At 43.8% G+C, this 27,604-nt stretch overlaps 1 protein-coding gene across 2 annotated transcripts in view; it reads left to right on the top strand.

The window, feature by feature from the left end:
- Nucleotides 1-27,604, top strand: part of Polr3b (RNA polymerase III subunit B) — a 93,309-nt gene that overhangs the window by 52,757 nt on the left and 12,948 nt on the right. For both annotated transcript variants that reach the window (XR_003712580.1, XM_028776983.1), the window contains exons 20-25: nt 6,227-6,436; nt 8,624-8,782; nt 10,008-10,125; nt 12,526-12,668; nt 26,572-26,675; nt 27,198-27,364. Coding sequence is in view for 1 of the 2 variants with exons in the window: in XM_028776983.1 (XP_028632816.1) it covers nt 6,227-6,436; nt 8,624-8,782; nt 10,008-10,125; nt 12,526-12,668; nt 26,572-26,675; nt 27,198-27,364 (901 nt within the window). In the remaining variant the exon portion in view is untranslated. The remainder of the gene's footprint in view (nt 1-6,226; nt 6,437-8,623; nt 8,783-10,007; nt 10,126-12,525; nt 12,669-26,571; nt 26,676-27,197; nt 27,365-27,604) is intronic.

The following is a 27,604-nucleotide window of genomic DNA, read 5'->3' on the forward strand; positions in this document are numbered from 1 at the left end:
CAACCTGGAAGAGGTGGTGTATCCAACCCCTTTCCCCTTTGATACCAGCCCCTTCCTTGTCTCCCCCAGAGTGAAATAACTCCTTTTCTGTTGCCACAATGAACTTCACTAAGACCAGTGTGGCTCACAGGACCTCAGAGCTCCGCTCACACATCAGAGAGCTAACCCAACAAGCTGCCTGCAAAGATGCTCTTAAATCACAGACACTTTATGACTAGAGTTCACGTCTCCCTCTGCATCTCTCAGTTCTGCATGTGCTGTAGGTGCTGTAGGTGACAGTGATGTGGCTCATAATAGTAAGGCAGGTAGACTTCTGGCATGGCTCAGTCTTCAGGCCATGAGCACTGGCTGTGTGCTGGCGCTGCAGTGTGTGCTGGAGGTGCAGTGTGTGCTGGAGCTGCAGTGTGTGCTGGAGGTGCAGTGTGTGCTGGAGCGGCAGTGTGTGCTGGAGCTGCAGTGTGTGCTGGAGCTGCAGTGTGTGCTGGAGCTGCAGTGTGTGCTGGCGCTGCAGTGTGTGCTGGCGCTGCAGTGTGTGCTGGAGGTGCAGTGTGTGCTGGAGGTGCAGTGTGTGCTGGCGCTGCAGTGTGTGCTGGAGCGGCAGTGTGTGCTGGAGCTGCAGTGTGTGCTGGAGTGGCAGTGTGTGCTGGCGCTGCAGTGTGTGCTGGCGCTGCAGTGTGTGCTGGAGCGGCAGTGTGTGCTGGAGAGGCAAGGCTGAGCTCAGTCTCCCTCAATCCTGCCTGTTTTACTAGCTGGCTGTCCTCTAGAACACTTTCTCCTCTTTAAAGGATCACTAGTTGCTATCAGCAAGTTAATGAATATTCATCACAGACCTCCTCCAGTCCTCCCCCTTCAGCTCCAAATTGCTGAGATTTGAAAAAGAAAACATCTTAGGAGCTGGGACAGCCTCTGGCTTTGTCTTCACCAGAGTCTGTTTCTAAGCAGAACGTTTATTCCTGTGTTTAAACTGGAGTAGGATGTCCTGGGATTGAGATATTTAAAGCACATAATGTTCAGGAATCCCCATAAACTTTGTTAAGTCCAGGCCTCTACCCTACTGTTGATTTTACAGATCTATTCTTTATTTGTTTAGGAACTTTTAAAAATGTAGGAGAAAGACTTAGCCAGTTCTTCATGAGAATTCTTTTTAATCTATTGATTTAAGTTTTGTTTGTTTGTTTGTTTTCATTACTGTAGCTATTGTAGGTGTAAGTCTGTGTGTTAGTCCCCGAGACTGAAATGCTTCAGTCTTACCTGAAGTCTCCCTGAGCTTCAAACCCTGCTTTGCTAGAGTCGCTCAGGTGGATGGAGTTACTGTGCAGGCAGCTTCTGTGGTTACTGCTTCAGTCTACGGTTTAGTCTGTGGGTTACAGCCTGAGAGGGGATGGTTGTACTGCAAGGTGACACCACACTGCCAGTGTTGTTGATGCGAATCATTGTGACTGCTGCCACTTCCTCAATCCCCACAGAGGAAGGGGTGTTGCTGGGCATTAACCCCCAGGGCTTTATTTCTTGCCAATACATGCTCTACTGCTGACCCATTCCCCAACCTCCCAAGTTTTACATGCATTTGTTTCTTTAAGCATGGTAATGATCTTGTAAGGCTTATACTTTTCTTCCTGACAAGAGAGCTGAGCTCCAGAGTGGTTGAGTAGCTTATACCATGGTCCGTTGTATGGAATCTCTTTTGTAAGACTAACTGTAGTTCTTCTCTACTAGGCCCTCTCTCCCTGCCCACACTTCCTGAGCTTTTATGGACTGTAACCAGGCTAGCTTCCCTGCTAGATTATAAACTCATTGAAGATAGCAACTTAGTAGGTGCTGTGATAAATACTTAGTGAATGTTTCTGAAGGAATGAATAACTGGATGGATGAGTGAATGAGTGAGTGTCTCTCTAGTCTAGAGCTGGGTTAGGTGGCACAGGTCTTTAATTACAGCACTTGGGAGGAAGAGTCAGATGGATCTCAGTGAATTCTAGACCAGCCAGGGTTATATAGTGAGATTTTTCTCTCAAAACCAATAAACAGTGGAGAATGATTGACGAAAAAAGGTCCAGCATCAACCTCTGGCCTCCATGCAGACAAATATGCATGTACAGCTGCACACACACAGGGAGTGAGAGAGCTTTACACTAAAAAGAGTAAACTGGAGAATAATACAACCTGATTCTGATTTATTGTAAAACTAGAACAATAAAGAAAATATGATATTGATTGAAGGACAGACGTGTGAGTGGATAGAGCAGAATTCACAGTTGGGAAAGAGATGAATGCGTTTATAGGCAATTGATTCTGTCTCTGTCGCACGCGTGTGTGTGTGTGTGTGTGTGGTGTGTGTGTGTGTTCCTGTCCTGTCCCCTAAGTCCTGTTGTCCCATTACTCTCCCCTCCCCCCATCTTCATTGAGACAGAGTCTCAGTATGTAGATATAGGTCGGCTGTTCTGGAATTCATTTACAAGGCTGGCGTCAAACTCACAGAGACCTGCCTGCCTCTGCCTCCCAGGCATCGGGATCAAGGGTGTGTGCCAGCACACCAGCTGTGCTCTGAATTTCTTTACAATCGTCATTTCCCATCTTGAAAGACTAAGTTATCTTCATAACTAATGTTTGGCTTTTTAAAGAATTTTAAATATGTGTCTGATGTGAGAGGAAGGAACGTGTGTGCACGTGAGTGCTGGTGCCCTCGGGAGGAAGGAGCGTGTGTGCACATGAGTGCTGGTGCCCTCAGAAGTCAGTTTGGTCAGATCCCTTGGGGCTGCAGTTATTGGTAGTTGTGAACTGCCTGGTGTCCGTCCTCAGAACTGAACTCACGTTTCTGAAAGAACAGCATGTGCTTAGAACAGCTAACTGCTGAGCCATCTCTCCATCTAGCAAATGATTTTTAATGAAACTGATATCAGAGTTTATGGGGAAAGAATTCTCAACTAAACATTTTATTTTGTATATCTATGTATAAAAAAGTGAATGTTAATTTCTACTTGATACCATTAAAAAATTAACATAAAATGATTTGTAGTCCTAAACATAAGGGCTAAAAGGCTTTCTAACATATGATACAAAGAGTATAAACTATATTTTTAAAAAAGGATATAAATTGAATTTCTCAAAATTATTTTTTTTTCTCTCTTGAAAGACATCTGGGGGTATGAAAATGCAGGCCACAGAGTGGAAGGAGTCTCCCTCCAGAGAGATACCTAGTTTACATAAAGAAATCTGTTAATAGGACAAACCCTGCTAAAAGATGAGCAAAGAAAACCCAAAGTGAGGCACAGAGTGTATAGAGTATGCCTGTCAGACTGCTCATTAGTACAGTTGTCTCATCAATACAAAGTAAAACCACCTTGGGCTTCTACATGTGTCCTAGAACAATGCCCTTAAAGGCTGCCGTCCTGCCTGTCAGGGTGCAGATCAGCCGAAGTCTCGGGCATTGCCCTGAGGACAATTGCTTCCTGAGGACAGGAAGCTGTAGTTGTTCTAGCCAGTTCTTCGGCAGTGTCTGCGAGCTAAGCATACCATTACTATCACCCTTCGTTGTATTGGATAGTGGTTGAGCTCGGAAGGCAGTGTCAAAGGAAAGTTAAATGCACACAACTTCATTATCACACGTTTAGAATATTTTCATCTCACCTTAAATTAAAGCACCTTTTCCCTATTTTAATTTGCATTTGTATACTTTGCTATGCCCCCTGATGACTTAAGAAAGTTATCAAGAAAATGTGGCTTAGTGAGAAAAAGCATGTCCTGGTAGTAATCAAAGGAAATTACTAGAGACAGTGATTACAGCAAAACGCAAAATGGGGCAGTGGAAGCAGACCCCAGCTCCTAGGTGTCTGTGCTATCCGAATGTGTCATCTCCCCCAGTGTCTTGTGGTGTGCCGTGTGCATGCTGGGCAGACACTGCTGGAGAGCCACAGGCCGGTCCGTTCTTTAAGGAAACTCAAACAGCAGTAAGGACATTTGAGTCTGATCGCAGACTTATACAGGCAAGCCTTTATTCGATTTCTTTAGATGATTCATCATTTCTAGAAAAAAAGTATGGGGACTTGGGTGGCATTGTAAGATTTTGGAGTATAGAAATCTTAGTTTATATGTAATGTTTTCTTATACAAATTCATTGTGCTTCTAAAAACAATGTGTACAAGTATAGTACACAAGGGTTTTTTGTGTTTTGTTTTTAAAGAAAAGTTTCCAATGAGTCATAACCCCAGATGTGCTAAATGATCTTGCTGTTTCTCCACTTAGCGGCCAGTAGTAATGCTTGAGAATTACATTCTGGCCTCAAGAGCCCAGTTTATAGCAGGATCAGGCTCCATGGCCATTGTTGAGAGAGTTGGCCATTTATGTTTTCCTGTGGCATGATAATGCTTGTCTCAGTTTCAGAAGACATGTCTTGGCAGCCTGGTGGGACATTGCCTGAATCCCCAGCTCAAGCTGCGTCAACTACACAGTTGGAGCTGAAGTCACAATGTAAATTTTAAATGGTTTCATAGAGAGACATAAACGTATTGTCTGTGAGCTGTATCATGACCCCAGCAGCAGTCTTAGGCTAAAGCAGTGAGTGGCCACCATCAGGCATCCTGTCCAGTTTATTAGTTGCCACTGAAATGACACAAATTGTCCTTCCTAGTGAAGACTCAACAAAAGGTCCATGAGGTTCAGTTTGACTTTCGTTTTTCAGCTGACTTTTGGTAAGTTTTGTGAAGATTTAAGCACAGATGCATACATGCTCTGGTAAGAGCACAGAGTTTGTCACTTTAATTCACTTGACATTTCCTGAGCAACCGTAATGAGCTCCTCACTCTGTGGTGTGCCTTCTGCGCGGCTCTTGTCCTTGCCTTTGGTGGGGATTGACAAGAGTGGCAATTTTTCTTTTCTGCTCAAGTAGTTGGTTTCAGTTCTGACTTAAGATTGCTATTGATTTTTTTGTGGGAGGATGGGAGGGCAGGCAGAGGAGGTAGCAGTCAGGATAGTTCTAGGGATGAAACGCAGGTGAGCCAGTAACACAGAGATGCAGAAGCTAGAGAAAATCCAATCCAGAGTTTGGGTATCCATTCACACTTTGACTTAGCTCCACACAGCAGCACCCGAGGCTGAAGAGAATGTGTGGATGTCACCATAAAGGCCCATGCATGAAACAAGCAAAGCGTCCCCTGATGCTAGCCCTCACCACAATCATCCACCAGTGAAGAATCCTCAGAAGTGAAGGGGATTCAGTAGCCCCATGAGATCTTACAGTGGGCAGGTCTCTGTCTCCTAGTTTCAAGTCTATTTTAGAGTCAACTGTGTGACCATGAGCCCAAAGGATGGAAAGACTCTTCCTTGGGAAGGCCCTAAATTCCACTATAGGGTTAAAGTTCAGATTTTACTTATAGTTAACAATAACCCAATAACATACCCTTCTAAGGACTGTCAAGGGAGAAGGCTAAGTGCTAAGGGAGAAAGAGCTCACCCTAGCCAGGCTGTGTCCTCTCTGCTTACCCTAGCCAGGCTGTGTCCTCTCTGCTCACCCTAGCCAGGCTGTGTCCTCTCTGCTCACCCTAGCCAGGCTGTGTCCTCTCTGCTCACCCTAGCCAGGCTGTGTCCTCCCTTCTTTAGGAGAGGGGACCTAGCGTTTCCCAAGTGTCCTCAGTGTTTGATACAGGTAGATAGTCTTTGGGTCTTTAGCTGATGTTTTGTTTGCTACTTCATAAATAACAAATTAGCAAGCCCATGCTTCTGTGCCTTTATTTGAGATCTTTCCTGATTCCATTTTCACGTTCTTTGACATTAAATCTTTTGCTGTTGTTAGTTTGTGCGTTAGTTGTGCTATGTAAGCCCTTGCATGTGAAAACCCAGTGTCTCACATCATCTTAACAGACCCACGTGCAGGCTTGTGGAGATAACTTATGAAATTAACCAGTAACAACTAAAATTATGCAAATAGGATCGATTATCCCTAGTAAGTCCAAAAAAGTTGAAATTGTTTAGATTGTTATTACTCTATATATTTTCCAGGATTTCAAATATTAGTAACTTTTCTCACTAATACTTGAAATCCCAGAAAAAAATATAATCAGAGTAATAAAGTTGCTTTAGAAATCAATAGCTACCATGTAAGTATTATTTTAAAATGTTTAACTTGAGATTCTTCTCATTTCAGTTAAGCAAGTTTAATGTATTTAAACTCACTGCTACCTGATTATTCTACAGGATATAATGGTTGATTTTGTTTTCTCCAATATCAATAAAGGTACCATTGGATACAATCAGCGGAACAGAATTGATACACTTATGTATCTACTAGCATATCCACAAAAACCCATGGTTAAAACAAAAACAATCGAGTTAATAGATTTTGAGAAATTGCCAGCTGGACAGAATGCGACTGTTGCGGTGATGAGTTACAGTGGCTATGACATTGAAGATGCTCTGGTTTTGAACAAGGCCTCTCTGGACAGGGGTAAGTGAATGCTTAGAGCTTAAACACCAGAAGTACTTTTTTTGCAGAATTAGGTATAGTAAATAATGATTATAAATATTACTTGGAGTCAGAATGCAGTGTAGGCTCAAAACAATTGAGCTTTATACACATACTGGAGCTGTGGTATAATTTTTATTTAAATTAAGAATTTCATATATGAGTATTGTATTTATATCATTCCCACCCGGCTTCCTCCCTCCTTCATCATCCTATCCAAATTCATAACTTGTTTTGTGTTATACACACACATCACACACACACACACACACACACACAGGTCTGAATGCATTTAGTGTTGCTTGTGTGTATGTGTGTTTGGGCTAACCACTTGGGATTGACTACCTACAGGGAGCCTGCCTTAAGGAGACTGAGTGTCCCTCTTGGCAGCCATTCTTGCCTGTAGCTCTTCATCTCGGGAGAAGCTTGTCCGTTTCCCGCCCACCTTGGCATATCAGCTAGTGTTGTCACTGTGCAGCTCTTGTCTAGGCAGCCACTTCCTTGAGGTCTCCTGGGTGCAGGGAACTGCCATGTCTAGAAAATTGTAAGACCTGCTACACTACTGTGTTGGTTTCGTTTGCTTGCTTTGTTCTTAATGACTGACATTGAAACAATGTATTAAATGTTTAATTTCAGGATCTTTATTTCTTTATTTTACTAGTAACTTGAACATTTCTCAAAGAGAAAGGGTAAATGAGAGATTTTTTTTTTCACCGGGAATTAAGTAGTATGTGAAGGCCCACTTTTCTTTGGGGGGGGTGGGGAGGGGGATGTTTTAAATATGTCTGGTAATACATGCACCAATAAACATGAGTTGAGAGGGCAGGTGGAAAGGCTGTTACTATACAGCTTAAGCACACAGTCTGCGATGTGTTTGTTAACTACATGTCAAAAGCCGGGAATGTACAGACACAAACCTTATCTTGTAGTTTTTGTGCTTCTTTATGAGTCACTCTTTGAGCGTTCTCCTTCCACAGGTCAGCACTGCATGACCTAGCCAGCACCACCTGGTCTGCAGGCTGACTTCTCTATTCAGTCTCCAGCTCCTTCCCTCTCTGGCATACCCACGATGCCTCCCCTTCCCTCTCCCTAGTTGCTAGGCAGCCATAATAGTACTCCTAGACATGTGTCACTGGCATTAATGTTGGCTGCACTGAATTTATGCCCCTTTTTTTCTCAAGTGACAACAGCCATGCTTTGAAACTAGATATTTTCCTTTCTGATTAACTGGTAACGCTGATGTGGAAATCTGAAGACCTTGTGATGTCTATCAGAAATACAATTTAATGATCAGAGTTTACTCTCTGTTAGCTTTTAAGCACCCACCTATAAATAAAATGTCCATTTATGCTTATCAGAAGCCATGGGATGATTTCGTGCCGTATGGACTCCCCTGCACTGCAGCGTGCTGTTAATAGCTGCTGTATCATAGTCTCAGATCATGTACTGTCAGCAGCTGACTTTACCGTGGAGCAGCTGGCCCTCCGAGCTGACTTTACCGTGCTGCACAGGTCACTGGGAGCTGTGATGATAAGCAGCGCCCGAGACTTGCAGATGACTCTGTCTTACATTCTGGTCATCCGACAGTTTGCTCTCACATTTAAAAGGCAGGAGGCAGGGAGCACATGTGTGTCCCTTCCTGGAGAAATAAACATTATTTTGTTTGCTTGCTTAGCTGTAACCATAAATGCCGGAATCAGAGGCAGGAAGACTTTCAGGCGGGCTTGGTGGCAGTCACAACAGAGAGCAGCCTGCCTGAGACTGGGTGCGGTTACACTTGATCTGTTCTCAGGTGTGCTACCAACTTCCTGGCCCTCAGGCAGAGTGCCTATAAAAGAAAGGGGTGACAAAGGTGGTCTCTAAGACCCTTTGCTGTTGTGGTATTTTGTGGCTTTGTGTCACCTTCCTCCAGCATGACCTGTTGGATGGCATGCTGGAGTGTGGGTGTGGGAATCCATGTTACGTAGACAGTTGGCAGAGGAGCCGGGCCATCCACTGTTACTTGGGTTTTGCCAGTTCCAGACTTATCAATGATAAAGTAGTCTGAGGTTTGTTTTTCGTTTCGTTTTGGAAATGTGTAGTAAAATGGCTTATTGAATACCACAAATCCATGTCTTTTCTTGGTTTCATATTACCAGGAATTCTGACCCATTTGGGGTTTCATTTCAGGTTTTGGGCGTTGTCTTGTATATAAAAATGCTAAATGCACCTTGAAACGATACACCAATCAGACCTTTGATAAGGTGATGGGTCCCATGTTGGATGCTGCAACCAGAAAACCCATCTGGCGACATGAAATTTTAGATGCAGATGGCATTTGTTCTCCAGGTAAAAAGCCTTAAAAAATAATGAACTTCTGTGTATACTGTTTAAAATTGTAAGAGTTATTTAACAGTATTTCTGAATTTTTGGTGAACAGGGCAGAAAGAACCAATCTGTGGTATCCCCATCTAGATTCAGCCACTGTGGTCATTTTCACTGAATTTTCTTCCTATGTTTTTCTATGTATTAAGTATGTTTTCCCATAGCAAAAATGTATGCTACGCATAATCTTAAATTATACAAAAGCCACACTTGAAACTGTGTTTTGAATATGGTCTTGACTCTGCATCTATGCTGGTATTTCTTAATTCACATGTTTTGTCTGTGGTCTGACAAAAGGGAAGGATTTCATTATGATTACAAACATGTAATGAATTTGTATATGTAACAGACAGCCTTGGGTCCTACTAATGTAGGCTAGTGTAAAAGGCTGGCATTGCATCAGATCACATAAGCATGTCTAGTTACATCTGGAGTAAGGGATCATGGAGAGAACTGAGACCATTGTGTGGCAGGAGGATTTGCCCTGGTATGGAAGATCCTCACTGCCTCTGATAGGAAATGAGCTGACGTCCCCAGATGGGCTAGAGGTGTCTGCTAAAGAATCAGAAAAGCACAGTGGAAACCTATGTGAGTGTCCAGGAGTTGAGAGCTGAGGCTGTCTGAAAGGAAGACTGCATATTAGGGCTGTGCAGAACACAGGGACAAGCTGAAAATTCTGTTGTCAGACCAGTCACCTTCCATACAACCCAGCAATAGTTGAGCCTTGCGTGGACAGTGCTTGCTCTAGGGAACATGATTCCGCCAAGCCGCACAGTGTGTGTCTCCTTTACTCTGTCTGCCTTTGTTTCCTTGGAAATTTTTATGAAGCTTTAATACTGATTACCACGGCTTTGAAAATAAGCATGAGAATGATTATTTAAGTAACTGGTCCTTAAACTAAAATAGTAGCAAAACCAGAGATTTTTTTTTCCTTTCCAAGGTAAGTTGGTGGTGACTTGGTACTGATTGAAATGTCTACAAACAAGTAGTGCTCCTAACCTATTCTGATACCCTAAGAGATACGTGAACCCCATTGACTGGGGTGGTGTCTGCCTTGCTGTGCCATCTCCCGTTATGATTGATTGAGGTGGGGCTTCTCTTGGCACTTAGTCCTCAGTCAGTTTCACATTTGTCACATGAGGAAGCACAGGTGATGGTGATGTGGTTAATGCTCCTCTCTTTTCTGTAGGTGAGAAGGTGGAGAACAAGCAGGTGCTTGTCAACAAGTCCATGCCCACAGTGACTCAGATCCCTTTGGAAGGGAGCAATGTGCCACAGCAGCCACAGTACAAAGATGTGCCCATCACGTGCGTATTGATAAGACATAGAGATGCTCGAGAAAAGAGTGGGTGGGGAATTACATGTTATAGATGAATATGTGTCCCGTAGTTAGACCATTTTGAGTTCTAGATATATGTAGATACAGTGTATCGTGTATCACTGTATACATAGATACAATGTATCATTATACGTTGAAGAACTGGAAATGGCAACTTTGGATACCTTTTCTTCCATGAGAACAGTATGGGATTTTATAAATCATATAACCCGATGAGAGGAATGGGCCAAATGAACAGGAGTTCTGTGTAGAAGAAACAGTAAGTCACTGAGTATAAAAGGCCCAGGTTTGGAAGATCAGTGTAGCTAACACACAGGAGAATTTGGAATTCATTCTGCAGAGAGTAACACAACCAGTTTTGTGTTATAGAAAAAAATACAACACTGACCACATTACAACATCACCAGTATACTAGGATGGGGCTGTGTCTAGATTAGTTGTAATTGTGTTACCTCACCTGGGTAAAGCATCTAAAAACCTTGTTTTCTCTGTATAATGAAAGAGTCAAATTTATTAATCTCGAAATTTCTTCTCAACTCTAAAATATAATGGAATATGAAACTTACTGAGGTGAGCCAGTAGTAGTCACCACTATGATATAGAACCCTCTAGGGAAGATGACTATTCTGCCTTAGACAAGCTGACCTAGGCTTAGGAGAGCGGTGGGAAGGGGATGGCATAGAACAACAGAGACTCTCACATGAGAGAAGTGTGCTTGCTGCCATCATGATAACCGCCTACTGTACTAGTCAGTCTTCTGGACATCCTGTGTGTGGGAGCCTCGTCAGTCCTTTCACCCCACTAGCTGTGTTCTCTTAGAAGTTTATTAGACTCTAATGGTGTGGGAACAGGGGCAAGGAAAACATTGGCTGCCATCCCGAGGCCATCGGATGCACTTGGCAGAGGTGGGACTTAAATGCAGTCTGGCATCAGAACCCTTCTTGCGGGCTGTATTAAATGTAGCAGCATGAGAGAGAGCCATGAACTTGTCTGTGGGATAGGTGAGGAGGCAGCTTATTTGGGAATGGTCCATGGCACTCAAGACCATGAGTTGGCACATTCCTTTCTTTCTTTAAGAAACCTTGCTCTGTCATTTGTTTCCTCTTTCCAAACCGTTCACCTATTTCAAAATCACTTTCTTTCCCTCAGTAGAAAATGTGCTCAAATGTGTTTATCATTTTAGAAGAAAAGTGGATTCTGGGTTCATTCCTAGCTATTTCCCCTTCTGTTTCTCTATTTTGGGGGTCTCCCCTATTCCTATTTTTTCACCTCACTCCCAAACTCTCATCTCTCCATCCCACTGAAAGAGCTATAGTGTGAGTGGCCAGCAACAACCTGGGTTCTTTTCAGTTGAGGAGTGTTGCTTTGTTTTGTTTTGTTTTGTTTTGCTTCCCCAGGAGGTATGCTAGTTACAGCAGACAGCAGTGAGCCTGCCAGTGCCATCCGTGCCCTGTGGAGCTCACAGCCTAGTCCAGGAAGAGGGAATAAACAGATAAGAAGATTCAGAGCTGGGCAGATATGCCAGAGTCAGTGGCATCTTCTGTTCTGGTCTGTGGATAAGTGTCTCTCTTATCCACGTGGAGCCTCTCGTGTTTCTTGTCTTTGTCACCACTGACAGACCTTCCCACTGATATTACTAGTAGCACTGCTTTACCCCACCTTCCTCCAGTCTGCTTTCCCACGGTCCCCCTTCTTGGGTGGCCTGGTGGCAGCCTTTTCCTGGCTAGTAACACTTGTCCCTTTTCTAGATATGCTCCCTTTCTTGGAGAAACCTAACCCTCATGCTCTGGCTCTTTACTGATGCGCCCAAAAGGACATCTGCCTGCAGGTGGCATGTAGCACCTGAGTCAAACTGCCTTCTTCTCCAGCACAAAACTGGCTTCTCCTAACCCTTTTTGGTGGTGATAAGTACCTCCATCTAGCCAGTCACAGGCAGCACAAACCCTGCACCTTCCTTTCACCCTTTCACCTGCCACAAATTCTGTCACACACACAGCGCTCTCTCTTTCGCTCTCTCTCTCTCTCTCTCTCTCTCTCTCTCTCTCTCTCTCTCGCTCTCGCTCTCGCTCTCGCTCTCGCTCTCTCTCTCTCTCTCTCTGTCCCCCCCACTCCATCCCCTTCAGTAGCTAAGTTATAATATAGCAATCACCATAAGACTGTTACACTATGTCTGCCTCGTAATAAATGTATAAGACTGTAGAAGGGAAATTGTAAACTTTACATTTAATGTTGAGAATGAGTAATTTTTCAGAGCATGAGAGGAGAATATCAGAATATTTTGTGGTAAGATTGAAGAGAATATGCCATACAGTGACAGACTGGCAAAGGGCAGTTAGAGGCTACTTGAAGGACTCTGTTTTCACATCAGGTACAAAGGTGCCACAGACTCCTACATTGAGAAAGTGATGATCTCTTCCAATGCTGAGGATGCTTTCCTCATCAAGATGCTCCTGAGACAGACGCGGCGGCCAGAGATCGGAGACAAATTCAGCAGTCGCCATGGACAAAAGGGTAAGTGGAACCCCAAGTGTTGCATGCTATTTCTCAGATTCTCCTATTAGTATTAATGACTGAGGTGATTATGGTGGGCGTGTTTATCCAATCATTCACTCATTTCATTTCCTTTTGTGCCTAGAATTATAAATCCAGGCACCATACCCATCAAAGTGCATATGACAGGAATAGTAAGTCTTCTTAGGAAAGGCACATGCTTGAACCATTCAGTGTTCTGTTGGGTCACAGAATCTCAGCTTTAGGAGGCACCTCAGAATTAAATATCCCTTATTTCACAGATTTGATTACCCTCATTTACTTGACTTATTATCTAGACAGAACAGAATTTGACATGTTAGAAAATGTCAGTATTCCTTACAAGAATTCACACCATAAGAGAATGTCCCATTCTGTATCAACCTACGCATGTTACATTACTGTCCTGATAGTTCTGTGTCAACATAAGCTACAGTCATCTGAAAAGAGGGTCCTCAATTAAGGAAATACCTCCATAATATCCAGCAATAAGGTATTTTCTCAACTAGTGATTGAAATGTAAGTTTTCCTCTGCCCACGGTCGGTGCTGCCATCCCTGGGCTGGTGGTTCTGGGTTCTATAAGAAAGCAGGAGCAGCAGGCCAGCGAGCAGCTCCCACACATGGCCTCTGCATCAGCTCCTGCCTCCAGGCTCCTGCCTGGTGTGAGCTCCTGCCCTGCCTCCTGTCAGGGATGAGCAGTGATGTGGAAGTGTAAGGTGAATAAGCCCCTTCCTCCCCAGTTTGCTTTTTGGTCATGGAGTTTCATCACAGCAGTAGAAGCCCTGGCTAAGACACAGTCCCAAGTCCATTCAATAGTGTGGGAAGAATTGGAGACTGATAAGCATGGCAGACTTTATCTACTAGGTTCAGTCCCACTGAAGTTATAGAAACATGACTTTCCAGTTGTACGTTTGGTGAAGCCTTTCTTGGAGCAGATGCTGAGTCAGTATGAGGTAAGAGTATCTGAGTAACCAGGTGCGGTTGAGACTCCCTGCAGTTCTCGATGGTGGACTGTCCTTGGTTTTACTGGGAGCACCTGAGAGTCCACACACAGCACGGACAGAGCACTACTGTCCACCTGAACCCTAGTCAGTAAGCGCCATTAGACATGGGCCTCTGAGTGAAATGTTGGGAAGGCTTTGTGCTTAGCATTTCCCAAACTCAATCTGACAGAGATCAGGCTCCCTGACAGAAGCGCCTTTGGCTCAGTTGTGTGTACAGTGGCCTTAGAGATCCGGTTGGTCTTAGGGCCTCTGACATACACGTTTCTCTGCAAGCTGAAGGGAATCTTCCCGGGGTGGCTGACCTTTACTTCAGTGAGGACTTTGTCTTCCTAGTTTTCCTTTTCCAGATGCCTTTTAATCCGAGGTAAGACCTTCTGATTAGCCTCCACTCCCTTGACAGCCCTGTCTTATAGTCTTGTCAGATTTCTTGAAAAGCCAGGAGGAAGAAAGGGAAGCAACCAAACAGCAAAATAGGTGGCAAAGACTTTAAGAGAGTAGTGAAAGAATAGGGCCCTTGAGTGAATGTAAATTTACTTGCAAGCATGATGTTTATCAGGTAATAAATACACAGTATCTTGTTCCGTGTATTTATGTTTATGTGTGTATACAATAGCACATCTGTGGCAGTCAGGACAGTTTCAGGGGTCCTCTCCTTCCATCCGGTGCCTTCTAGAGTTTAGACTCAGGTCATTGGACTTGGCAACAAGCACCTTTACCTATTGAGTCGTCTCGCTGGTCCACACACAGGATTTTAAAGGTTGATTCATTGTGTTTGAAGTGGAGGACTGGGCTGCTAATACAGTTCTGTGGTAGATGATGTCCCTCTGGAGGCCCTGTGCTTGCAGCACTGCAAATAGAACAGGAGGCCGTACACTAAGAGAAAACGTGGTCGTTGCTTCTCTTCCACCCGTGTCTCCCAGAAGCACTCTCGTCCCCCTCCACCTTCACATGTCTAGGTATTGTTAGACATACTCATTCATTTTACGTGTTAGTTACTGATTCACTCTTAGATGGACAGGAGGCTCAGGAACTTATACCCAACCCTCAGCTCCCTGAATAGGACTGTGGTAATATTGGGTCATTTAATTACATAGACAGCATTTAATATAAGATAAGTAGTCGTTTGAGTAGGGCTCTGTAGCATGAGTTTCTTTCTAAGTAGTAGTTTTCTCTCATTTATTCATTTGCTGTTCTGGGAATTGCCTGTTTGCCTGTATACTGTTCTTGCAAACCATCAGCAGACTCTCGTACAGCCTTCCTCGGGATCAGTACTCTATCTGGGGAAACACGTCTCCCATACGGAGCCTGCTTCTTCCTGCTCCAGACTGTGGCGTTCGTCCTCGGAAGCAGAGCTTCCCAGCAGTATTAAGAGCTCAGAGTCTGCTTAGGGAGACAGCTCCACTTGTAAGGTACCTGTCACACAAACAGTGGACCTGAGGCCAAATCCCCAAAACTCATGGGAAAAAAGAAAAAAACAAAAAGCAAAACAGGAAGGATCCGTGCACATCTTAATCTCTGCACGGAGGAAGGGGAGGAGGGACCAGAGGATCCTTGAGGTTTGCATCAGCCAGTTTGACTGAATTGTGGGTTCTCCCTTCAGTGAGAGACTCTGACTCAAAAAATGTGGTAGAGATGAACAATGAAGACCCCTGCTGCAGGGCACACATTCTGGGGAGGCGGGCTTTAAAATAATGCTCATGATCTAGCAGCACACCAGCGCCAGAAACTGCTTATGCCAAGTGCTTATTGCTGGAGCACCGAACAGCTGTTTCACAAGGATGCTGGGTACGCACTGTAGCAGTATAGTAAGGCTGCTACAGGAAGTACCACAGATCAGGAGGCTCACAGCAGCAGGAGATTCTCTTACTGTCTTGAGGCATGCCATCCAAAGGCAAGGTGCTAGCCGATACAGGTTCTTCTGAGGCCTGGCTCCTTCGCTTGTAAACTGTCACCTCACTGCGTCCTCAAATGGCTTTTTCCTCTCTTCACACGCATCCCTAGTGTTTGTCTTATAAATACACCAGGCATAATGGATTAGGGTTCATCTCTGTGATGCCATTCAACTGTAATTACCTCTTTTGCTGTTGTTTCTGGGGGGGGGGGTTGAAAGTTTTGTTTGTTTGCTTTTGAGATAGTCTCACTATATAGGCTTAGCTCAATATGTAGCCCAGGCTGGCCTGAGATTCACAAAGATCCACCTGACTCTGCCTTTTGATGCTGGGAGTAAAGGGGTGTGATCACTAAATACAGCTACCAACCTGTTCTCCTTGTAGAATAGTTGTTCTTTAAATTATTGAGAAAAGGATCATGGGAAATAAATCTCATGAGGTCATGTATGTATAAACATGTCCTATGCTCTGTCATCCTCTCTATTGGTCTATGCTTCATTGGGGATATTCTAGAATGAAAATTGTTTCCCTGAGGATTTTGACAGCATTACTATGTAGCTCATTCATATAGACTGACATCACAGGACTCATTGTGCTGTTTCTCTATAAGAGAATGTGTGTGTGTGTGTGTGTGTTTTCACGCATGTATACATGTAGGTGCCACATTCGTGTGAGCACATATGCATATGAGCACGTGTGTGTAAAGGTTCAAGGTTTCATCTGGTATGATTTCTTGCTCACATTCCACCTTTTTTCTTTTTTGTTCTTTTTTAAACCGGTTTCCCAGTGACCCTGAACTCATTAATTAGGCTAGACTGGCTGACCAGTGACCTTTAGGGACCTCTCCCTTAACCTCTTGACTTTGTCTGATCTATGCAGCTATGCCTAGAATCATTAGTCTGAGTAACGTGTAAGTACGGAGGTTTATTTCTTACAGTTCTAGAAGCTAGAAAACTCAAGGCCAGGGTCTCATGTCTGTTGACGGCTTGTTTAATGACATCATCTCTTGGTAGACAGTGAAAGGACAAAAGAGCACACAGGAGACAGAGGACGAGCATAAAATGGAATCTGCTGCCTCAGGTGCTTCTGTGTTCACTGCTAATGTGTTCCTGAGCTAGCACCCGGAGCCTAAACACCTCCTCACAGTCTCCCACCAGCCAACACTGGGGACTGAGTTTCTCTTTCATATATTTAGGGAAATAAATTCAAACCACAGGATGGCTGTGACCTGAGCAAGCAATTTGCTCTTTAGTAAAATGGTCAAGAATGGGACAGGAACCATGTTCTAGAGTTAGGCAAGGGCACCCCTGAAGAGTTTGAGCCTCAGGTTTATGATGTCTGGTAGACTCTAAAATAAAGGTGGCAAGTGGGTATGAGACTGGAGCCAACAAAGGGGTAGCGCTAGGTATAGCATCTGGGATCATGTGTGCTGTTTGTTCCCTTTAGTGTGGCACTTTTGGTGTGCTGATAATTTACTAACATTTTATGTATAGTCTATCCTATTGTCTATATAGCTCTAGTCAGTGCTGAGACTCCTACCACACAGAGTGAGGCGTTTGAACCTCAGAGAGGATGCTTGTCCAGTATAGTTTAATGCTTGCAGAACTAGATTTGAATCCAGAATTTTCTGAGTTTGTTGCTTCTTCCATTAAACTGTTTGAAGGTGGCTCTTTTTTATTCTGATACCCTATTGTCATCACCTCTGGAATTGCCATCATCCTGGAAGATTCTCCAGAAAAAGTACAGCCTTTTCCTAAGACTGTGTCGTTATATTTCTTCCAAGTCTTTTCTGTGTCTTCTTGAGAGGACTTCTCTTCAGAATTACCATTTTTTCCTAAATAAATCTGTTGATATCTGCCATGAAAGCTACCATACACGAATGGGTCCTGAACTGTCCAGAAGGCCTTCAGTTCTGACCATTCTCCCAATTGTCTGGCCAGATGTTATCTCTAAAGCCAGAGGACAGAATGTGGAGGACTGTTGGGGACAGTGATTACAGTAGTTACACAACTTAGCTGGCAGGGCCCAGAGAGGAACTGGATCTCACCTAGGAGAGTTAGATATTACCAAGTAAAATGAGAATACATCAAATACTGCGGTCCATAGCACCAGCTGTGTGCTTAGTAATCATTGCAAAATGGGCTAATAAAAGTCTCAGTGTTTGTGGGGTTCTGGGGTGCATGTGCCACAGCATCATTCCTGGTGTGGCTGGTTTGTTGTGGTCCAGACACATTCCAAGTTAAGAACACTGGTTGGTGGAGCTTAGTTTCCACTCTTTTCAAATGTAGGCTTGTTTAGATAATACAGCATTGGCTGCAAGTTGACCTGTACGTCTTCTCTAGAAGAAAACCTACAGGTTATTTTGATATGACATGTATTTATCCTCCACTTTTAAACCATGGAGTTAAAGCTCTTGGTGTTTAGGGAGTAGTATGCTCCCAGAGATGGCCTGGTGGTTTGTTATCTGCTTTTGGTTTGGGTTTTTTGTTGGTGTTTGCTTGTTTGTTTGTTTGTTTGTTTGTTTTTAAACTATTGTTAGGAACTCATTTAATACATGTACGAGACACAGATTAGATTACGTTTCTAATACCTCTTAAAATAGCCTCTCCAGCAGTTGGAGGCAAGTTGGAGATTTCAGTTTCATAGATCATCAGTGTTGATCTCTGCTCAGTCATAGTCACTTCAAGGTAACAGGGTAATAGATAGCTAAATGAAGCCACTGGGGACAGGAGGTTGAGCTTGGTAGCTCTGTGCTGTGCATGATCAAAGAGCTGGTAAAGATTGAAGAGGATGGGATGGGTGGGTTATGTAGAACAAGAGAATTCACCACAGTATGTCCCAGCGTAATGAACAAAGACCTCGATTGGCCAGAGAAGGACCTTGGTAAGAAGCAGAAGGGTTTTCTCAGTCCCTGCAGCATTTCCCCTGGACCCTCCGAAACTGAAGTTGAGCCGGGTGTGGAGCCACAAGCCTTTAATCCCAGGACTTGCCAAGAAGAGGCAAGATGATCTTTGTGATTTCAAGGCCTATATGGTCTACAGAGCAAGTTCCAGGACAGCCACATCTACAAAGTGAGACCCTGTCTCAAACAAATTAAAAACACAAAAAAACAAAACATCAACAATACCAAAAATCAGGGCTAAACTGACAGAGACAGTATTGCAAAAGGGAAAGTCTTGGATGAAGATTAGAAGGAGGCCCACACACTCTCAACACCTGCTGCAGCATTTTGCAGTAAAGAAACTTCAGTCCGTTCCCTATGACAGTCAGAATCTTCATAGAGACTTGTTTTGGGTCTTTGCCTGATCCCTTATGAATGCCGTCAGTGAGATCACGGCCCAAAGAGCTTTTGATGAAGCATATTTGCGGAGAGCGGGGCTGCTCAGTGGGGGCCTCCTCTTCAGCAAAGGCCAACGGGACATGTGTGTTTACAGAGGAGGCAAGTCTGCTTTGGTTTTGAGTTCTTTGAGGAGTTTCGATCTTTTCCATGTTTCGGGGTTTCACCTGGGAGTAAAGCTATGCCTCCCTTGTTCAAATGTGACGCCCTTCCAAAGGGGCCAGTAGAGTAGAAGCGTGGGTCTGCCGAGCTGTGTGCTTTCATTTCCTGTCGTAACCAGCTTTCTAGGTAAAGATACAAAGATGGTCACGTGATGCTTGTTGGCACATTCTGGAGCTGGACTTCCTTTCTGAAAGAGAAACATGTGTATTAGGCTCTTTGGCTTTTATAAATTTTATATACACGAATCTCAAACACTTTTTTTAGTCAGTGCCAAATATTTTCATATTGAGACTTTTCCCTCTGATAATGCCTTTATTAGGTTTCATTCTTGGTCTTTTTAATTCTTTAGGAAAAGATTACATTAGTCTAAGGAGTTAAGTTTCATTTCAGTGTCCAGGCAAAGCGAATTATTATATTTCTGGATATCCTCCTTCTGTTGCTGCCATTCACAATGAGCAAGGAAAGAGTAGACCCTTTGATGTGGAGAGGGGGAAAACCAATATATCACTCTCCTGAAAGAACATTTCTCAGTCTCTCATGTGAAAAAGGATTAGCACCTCCAACAAAGGTCCCGAAGATCACAGAACCGCAGCGATGCCAAGCAGTGTTTCTAAGGAAAAACTGTATTTGAGCAAGAGTGTTTGTCCTGGCAAACAGAAGCTTTTTAATAACTGCAAATCTGAGATAATGACATCCATGCCTTAGTGCCCCTCCCTCCCTCCTCTGAGACCAGATAGCCAGTTAAGACGCTCAGAAGTCAACTTTGTTTTGAAGTAAAAGCATAAGAGTATCAAGATACAGCTTTCACATAGCGGTTCAGCTTATTTAGTTATCGTTGGCTTACAGAGGATAGTCTATTTATGGACAGAATTTTCTAGAATAGTTATCTTCGACTCTTGCTCAAAGCAAGTCCCATTAAAAGACTGCTTGCCTCTAAAAAGTATTCAGTAATCTGCTAAGTTAATTTATTAATATTTTGATGAAGTATATCTTAAAAGAAGTTCTGGCCTTACTATCCAGAACATTTAACGTCTTCTGTGGAGCTGCAGAGGCTATGAGAGTTAAGAAAATGTTTATTCGTGTGTGCCAGAAAACCTGAGAGCAGAGTTTGCTCATTAAACAAGTAAAAAGCCAGTTTTCCCAGAATGTCATTCATTATGTGTTTTCTGTAGTGCTTTCCTACTTGGGTGAGTGAGAAGAACTCAGCTGGAGTAATAGTGACATGGCTGTCACCTTGTCCTCTTCAGGGTGTCAAAATCCACTGCCAGGCCACCTTCAGACACACTGGAGGTCTTAGACTCCCCAGCTGCTTGATCCTGCCTGAATGTCTAAGTGGGAGAGTAGAAGGGTGACTAAGTACTGCTGGAGAGTAGAAGGGTGACTAAGTACTGCTGGGAGCCCAAAGAGAAGGTGCATTATTGTCCTACATCCCTAAAGTCAGAGTCCAAACAGAAATTCCAGCAACTTACTAATGCTAGAAGTCCGGATTCCGCCCACATAGACACCTCGTGTAAGAGAAGACTTTCCTTAATTTGTTTTCTAAGAACAAGTTTTAGATCTCCTGTGGCTCACTGTAGCCTTCTGCCATTTCAGCAAATACCCAGCTAAAGCTTTGAAATTAGGGTATTTAGTGTTTTATGGCCTAGAATAAAAATCTCCCATTCTGTTTCCAAATAGTGTAGGCTCAACACATTTCATTAAGTTCTTGACACATTTAGCCATGTGTATTTTGTAAAGTTCCTATGGTTATTGTTTTTACAATAGCTGCTTCCAGAAGCACTGTAAGGGTTTCAATTAATCAGCCCTTTGTGTGCCTCAGACTATGCAAATTTATCACATCAAACCATTCAGCTGCTCATGGGAAAGCTGTGTAAAAACGCTATTGTCTTCCAGCGCCTCCTCTCATTTAGAGTGATGTTTTAATAAGAAAGCTAATCAAGGTTTCTTATGCATTATTTATCTGTTAACATGTAAGGAAGAGCCGAGTTGCAGTTACATCAGCCAGGATGTGACAAGTGATGCACGAGATCTGGAGGTGATAGGACGATTTTTGTCTTCCCTCTTCCCCCTCTCTCCCCCTCAGGATGATTTAAGGTGGTGGAGAGGAAAAGAAAAGGTTAGTTTGACAACTGGAAGGAAAGGAAGAAAGGAGGCCACCTGTGGTAGCCTCACTTTTTGATGTAGAAATTTGCATTTCTGAAGCCCACAAACATGAGTTTATTGGTACTTCCTATGTGATGGGAACAGTCAAACTTGAGGGCATTCTGGCTCCTGCTTTAGCATTATGTAGCGCCGTATTCATCGGCAGTAAGAGGTTCCCACTATGGGCTGGAGAGATGGCTCAGCGGTTAAGAGCACTGACTGCTCTTCCAGAGGTCCTGAGTTCAAATCCCAGCAACCACATGGTGGCTCACAACCATCTGTAATGAGATTGGATGCCCTCTTCTGGTGTGTCTGAAGACAGCTACAGTGTACTCATCAATAAAATAAATAAATAAATATTTAAAAAAAAAAAAAAAAAAAAGAGGTTCCCACTAGACACTCATGCATGTTAGAAGACACCTTCTTGATAATGTGAAACGGCCAGAACAGGCTGAAGGGTGCAGGTTCCGACCTCTGCAGCCATAGTCAGGGCAGCTGCTCAGGGCTGGCCAGTCATTAAGTTGATCTCCTCTATAGTACTTCCTGCTGAGAGCAATTAGGTTCCTTATATAATAATAATTCCTTGCATTTAGATTTTTGTCTAAGGACCATAAAGTTGCTTTCAGATATTAGCCCATCAGTTCTTCTAACACGATTAATTGCCTGATGATGGATGTGCTGATTATTCCCAGTTGAAAGACTACTAAGGCTCCATCACTTCTCCTTCCATTCCAGTCAAACACCGACTGCCCATATAGCATCTGTTAAACAGAAGAGCATCAGATTAAGGTCACCTGGTTCTTTGTTATCCTCCTTCCACTGGACTGAGATCCAAGGAGGGATGAACTCTACAGATACCATCTCACCATGTTCATGAGCCTCATGAACATGGCACCAGTCGTGTTTGCTCCTTCACTGTCTAGACTCCAGACTCTGATGCCCTGTAACTGTGGGGAAAAGGCTCACTTCCTCCCACAGTGTAACTGTGGGAAAAGGATGACTTCCTCCATCCCCTCAAGCAGTGTGAGACTGGAGTACGTAGTCTCCTAACTGTGATTTATCTACCAAAGCGGATCCCGATGAGTTACGCTCTAATCAGTGTGATTTCTGTAGCCTTCCTGTGATGTGTCTTGCATCACCTAGCAAGTTCAACCGCAGCAAGTGCAGTTACAGAAGGGTGCTAGCTTTCAACATTCGCTTGGATTGATCTATGTCGGCTGCATCTGCCTGCCTAGAGTTGTGTCCTCACTTCCTTAGAGTGTGTGTCACACAGTATATCTTAGTAATACTGTGTGACGACAATAGAAAACCACACACTAATCAGCCTTCAGTGGGGTGTCACCTCATAAATATCTCTTGCATTAAATATATCACTGCAGTTGTCTTGATAAGGCTCTAAAATGGTAATTTTTTTCTTTTCGTTTTTGGGTTTTTCATTTGTTTGTTTGCTTTTGAGACAGGGTCTCGCTGAGCAGCCCAGGCTGGCCTTGAATTAAGAATTCTGCTGCTCCAATACTTGTATTACTGGCATGAGCTATGACACCCTGATTTTTTTTTTCTGATTTAATTTAAAATATTCCATCACACAGATCCAACCCACTAAAACTAATAGGTCAGTTGCCATTAATGTTAGTTATTAGAAATACATTCTAAGAAAACAAAATGGTTCATAATGCCAACTATATTTTCTCCGGACAAACCTGTCCCTACATGATTTCTGGGTTGCTCTCTGAAGCTGTAGAAATAAAGATAGCAGCTTGGTACAGGGGCCTGCAGTGCCTCGGAGTGGGCTAGCACCCCGTTGTAGCTTCCCTGGACTCTGTAAGTTCTTCTCCTTGTCTACCCTGGGAATTAGTGTCAGTGCTGGTGGAGTAGTATCTCTTGGCAGGGCATCATCTGCTCCAAACTTTCCCAGCTTCTGTTTTTCTTCATTGATTTCTGTTTGCTAAGAGTCCTGTGATACAGTCTGTGGCCTAATTCCCAGTTACCCCCAGCGAGTACATCAAAGTTCCTGCTACCAGGAGGCTGTGCTATAAACAATGGAGCTGAGACATCAGCCTGGGCGAGGGGGTGAAATTTTATTTTAAAATCTGAAGTGCTGTGTAAGCATTCAAGGTATGACTCAGTAATCGTTTCCCAACAGCTCCCGTTAGCCATGCTTTATTTGGAGCCCATCCTCTTTCCAGGGATGCAGGGGTGGGGTTAACACACTGGAGCACACTGCGCAGCATTTGCATTTGAAGCCAGCTTTCAAGGAAGCCACCACAACTTTCAAAGGTTCTCCGTGCTGGAATGGACTCTACGCCTCTGCTCCTTGATGAAACACAGTTTTAATTTTTCACTGCAAGAAAAGAAAAGAAGCCTTCCAGTGTGGTGAAGATTGGAATACTTCTGAACCAGAGGAATGTGGAAGGAAAGAAAAATATGGGGGGAAAGTGTGTTTCTAAGGTTACGAACGTTCTTTACCCCTGATGGATTCAGTAAAATGCAGACTTAAAAAATCATCTGTCTAATTTGAGATTCAAGATCATCAAATTCTGTCTAAATATTTTGTTTTAACTTCTAAGCCCATTATGGCTCCTTTGTGTTACCTTGTATTAAACTCTGTCAGCTATGACTGGTCTCATAAGCACAGTCAGTGGGGCAGAATAAGTTAATTATTTACTTGTGTCACTAGTGCTCTTCATTTAATGAAATGCACAGCTGTGTTGGATCTGCAGTTGGATGTGTAGCTCCCATTGTTCGGCAAGTCAGCAGAGGGGAGAAGCCGCGGTGATGGAGAGCCCTCGCCTCTCTCCGCTGCTCTGGCTTTCTGTGTCGATTTCATGGGTCTTTTATCACTCGCTTTCTCACAAAACAAACAACACAGGGCTGTCTGCTATGGGAACCGTCTTGGCATAGAAAAGGGGGTTCAGAGGCTCGAGTCATTTTAAGTTAGCAAAGATTTAATTTTTGGCTTACAGGTGCCCTTGGTTCAAATATAACCAAAGCAATTCTATTATAGGACTGAATGAAAACTCCTTGTATATGTTTTTCTCCACAAGTGTCAGGAAAAGGCAGAAAAAGGGGAGAGGGGGACCTTCCTAAAAGTAAAGATTAATTGGGCCTGGAGGAAAATGACTAGATTCAGATTTTAGGGATGAGCATGTCATCTTAATAGCATGATGAGGTTGAATTGGCTCAATTAAACATGTCAACTAAAACCAAGATTCAAAGTGCAAGTCTTCTGTCTTCCTGTCGTCCCCAAGTCTCAGCCTGCATGTCAATCTGCCTCACTCTGTTCTGGGACACACACACACACACACCCCGTCCCCAGCTCCCAGCTTCTGTGTGGAGGGTGGACCGCAGCCTCTACCAAGCTGACCCCAGCATCCCTATGAGTCATGCCTGCAAGGGTGCTGCATTTTCCCTTTGGTTTTTTGTTTAAGGGCTATCTCTGAACCCTGACTCTCACATGTCTTCACAGGCTCTACCCCTTCCTTGTAGGGTGCCGATTCCAACATTTTGTTCTTTGCTGTACAGTGGTGTCCTTAGGGTATCTAGATTTCCGATTTGATCTCTTTCAAAGTGGACTTCCCAGTAACTTTCGGCCTCTGTCAGATAATTTCATTATGGATAAGATGTGGTTTTGGAGGGAAGGGACAAGTCACTCACATACTCTGCTTGATATGGACTACAGCATATCAAGTAACTGTTTCTGTTATTCATACAGGGAAGCATGAATATCATGATATGATTAAAAAAAAAAAAAACTTTCAACCAAAATAAGTATCCGAGAAACTGTATGCTCTAGAATCCAACTCCACAAGCCCTGACTGCAGTCTTGCTGGCAGCCGCTGGAAACAGTGTAATGTTAACTGACACAGTTGTAAATGAGCAGGGAGACTTCCTGCTCTGTGCTTTAACTCTTCATGCCATCCAGATCATAAAGCTTTCATTTTAAAGAAGTTTGGGGGCTCTAGGGGTGCTTGCTTATCATGTCTTAGGTTTTAGCGCCAACACTGCAATAATAATAACTTAGGCTTTTTGGTTTTGGTTTTGGTTTTTTTGAAAAAGTGACTTGAGTTATGTAGAGGACAAAGAGGACTGAACGTCTTGGGTTTTTCAATAGGTCCTGAAGTTGGTCCGTTCACACCCAGGGGAAATGAGTTTTCTTTTATTACTGTTTCTGTTGTTACACTACTGTGTAAGAGCACTTGTCCTTACTCTGCTGCTCTGTGAGGTCCTCCAGCTCCTATCTGCATTGTAATTGGTCACCTAAATTCTAGCCCCACTCACCTTCCCAAGGAAAACAAATCAGAAGAATTAAAAACTGTTTAACATCAAAATCTCTGAAAGCTTAGAACACTGTTACGGTCTGCTCAGGTCTGCTACCTTAAGAGAATGTCTGTGGAGTGCTGAGCTGGAAGGCTGCCCTGCTTGGCCTCCATTCTCAGAATTCCATGTCTAATTCTGGCCTTTGCTCTAAGAATGAATTGGCTCTTACTTTTCTTGTTGATCTTTACAAGTTCAATCAAAGATCAGTTTTCTAATGTGCTGTAAGCTATAAGAATTAAAATTCCTTAGAGCAGGTTAAGCTCAGCCAAGGAAGCCCTGGCAAGGTAGGCAACCGTGCAGCCAGTGTGTGCACCTGTTAGCATTTCAGCCATGCCCAGGATTCCTCTTCTTTCCTTTTAAATGATTTATTTGTTTATCTTTATTTTGTGTGCATTGGTGTTTTGCCTGCATGTATGGGTGTTGGATTCCCCTGGAACTGGAGTTACAGACGGTTGTGAGCTGCCATGTGGGTGCTGGGAACCAAACTCAGGTCCTTTGGAAGAGCAGCTGGTATTGTTAATCACTGAACTGTCTCTCTCCAGCCCTACACACAGATTTGTTGTCACAGGTTTTTAAAACCACATTTTACATAATTAGTTGTATTTAATCGTCTTTGTTTGGTGGTCAGAGAATTTGCATTCCTGTGGTTTAGGCACAGAACCCAGCAGACCACAACCTAGCCGACAAGGAGCAGAAACAGTGGACTGGAAAACTTCCCAGACGAGAGCCAGGTCGAGACTGCCCTTTGGTCTTCATGGTGCTCAGGGAAGGTGGGCAGGCAGCCTGACAGCACCATTGTGTGTCATGTCAGCATGCCAGTCCACAGCCTACAATGCTTTTCTGCAAGGAGAATCAGTTTTGAACTGCTTGGCTATCAGGGTTGTTGGAAATTGCTTTTGTTGTTCTTGATGGAGACAGTGGGGAGGATTTCAGAAGAGTGGGATAGAGAGAGCAGCAGGGAGATCTCAATTACATACTGTATGCTTCCCTCCTGCCCAGTGCTTTACATGCCATAAAATCTTCTCTCCCCCAGGTGTCTGTGGCCTGATCGTCCCCCAGGAAGACATGCCGTTCTGTGATTCTGGCATCTGTCCCGACATCATAATGAACCCACACGGCTTCCCATCAAGAATGACGGTCAGTTACCTTTGGGCTTTTCAGAGGTGCTGTTCTGAAGGAAAGAAGTGGGCAGTTAGTTTAGTTACAGTGAGTGGCCCCCTGATGGATAAACGGACTCCTCGTCCCTGTTACTCACTCTCCTCTGTGGCGAATGACAAGTGCTTTTGCACTTATCTCATGTGAATGGCAGTTGTGGCCCTCAGCACAGAGAGTCCTGTGTGCTGAGCCTGCTCCATGTCTCCTTCAGCAGTGGCTACCTGTACATAGCAGGCCTGTCGTGGACCATGTGGCCTTGGCCGTGGTGCTTAGCTCTGTACTTGAGTTTCAGTGTCTGAAAACTAGGGAATTCAGTCAGGGAAGTTAGTCACATGGGCCAGGGTTCTTCAGCAAGACACCCCTAATGCTGCTGTTGCTAATGACTCACTATTGGTGGTTGTGGTTGAGGCTACTTTTTGGAACATAAGCCAAAAGGCAAGTATACCAGGAGAACTGACCGTCCAGGCAAGCACTCACCTAGTTTGTTCTCATCCCGTCTCACAGGTTGGAAAGTTAATTGAGTTGCTGGCTGGCAAGGCAGGCGTGTTAGACGGCAGGTTCCACTACGGCACTGCCTTTGGAGGGAGTAAAGTGAAGGATGTGTGTGAAGACCTCGTTCGCCATGGTTACAACTACCTGGGGAAAGACTATGTCACCTCAGGCATCACAGGGTGAGTGTGCTGCTAAACACTAGAGATCACAGGGGAGGGCCCTGAAGAAGGAATACTGTAAGGTAAGCATTCCAAGATTGCCTTAGACAGAAGGGCTTTCGGAAATCTGATCCAAGAAAGGCCATACATAGAAAGCCAAACATTGAGAGCAGCACTTGTGTTGGTAAGGCTGTCATTTAACAAGCTTGGGTTTCTATGTTGCTTTTGTGGAATACATTAATTGCATCTGATGCAGTATTT

The sequence above is a fragment of the Grammomys surdaster genome, unplaced genomic scaffold (genome assembly GCF_004785775.1).
Source record: "Grammomys surdaster isolate TR1022 unplaced genomic scaffold, NIH_TR_1.0 275, whole genome shotgun sequence".
Lineage (NCBI taxonomy): Eukaryota > Metazoa > Chordata > Mammalia > Rodentia > Muridae > Grammomys > Grammomys surdaster.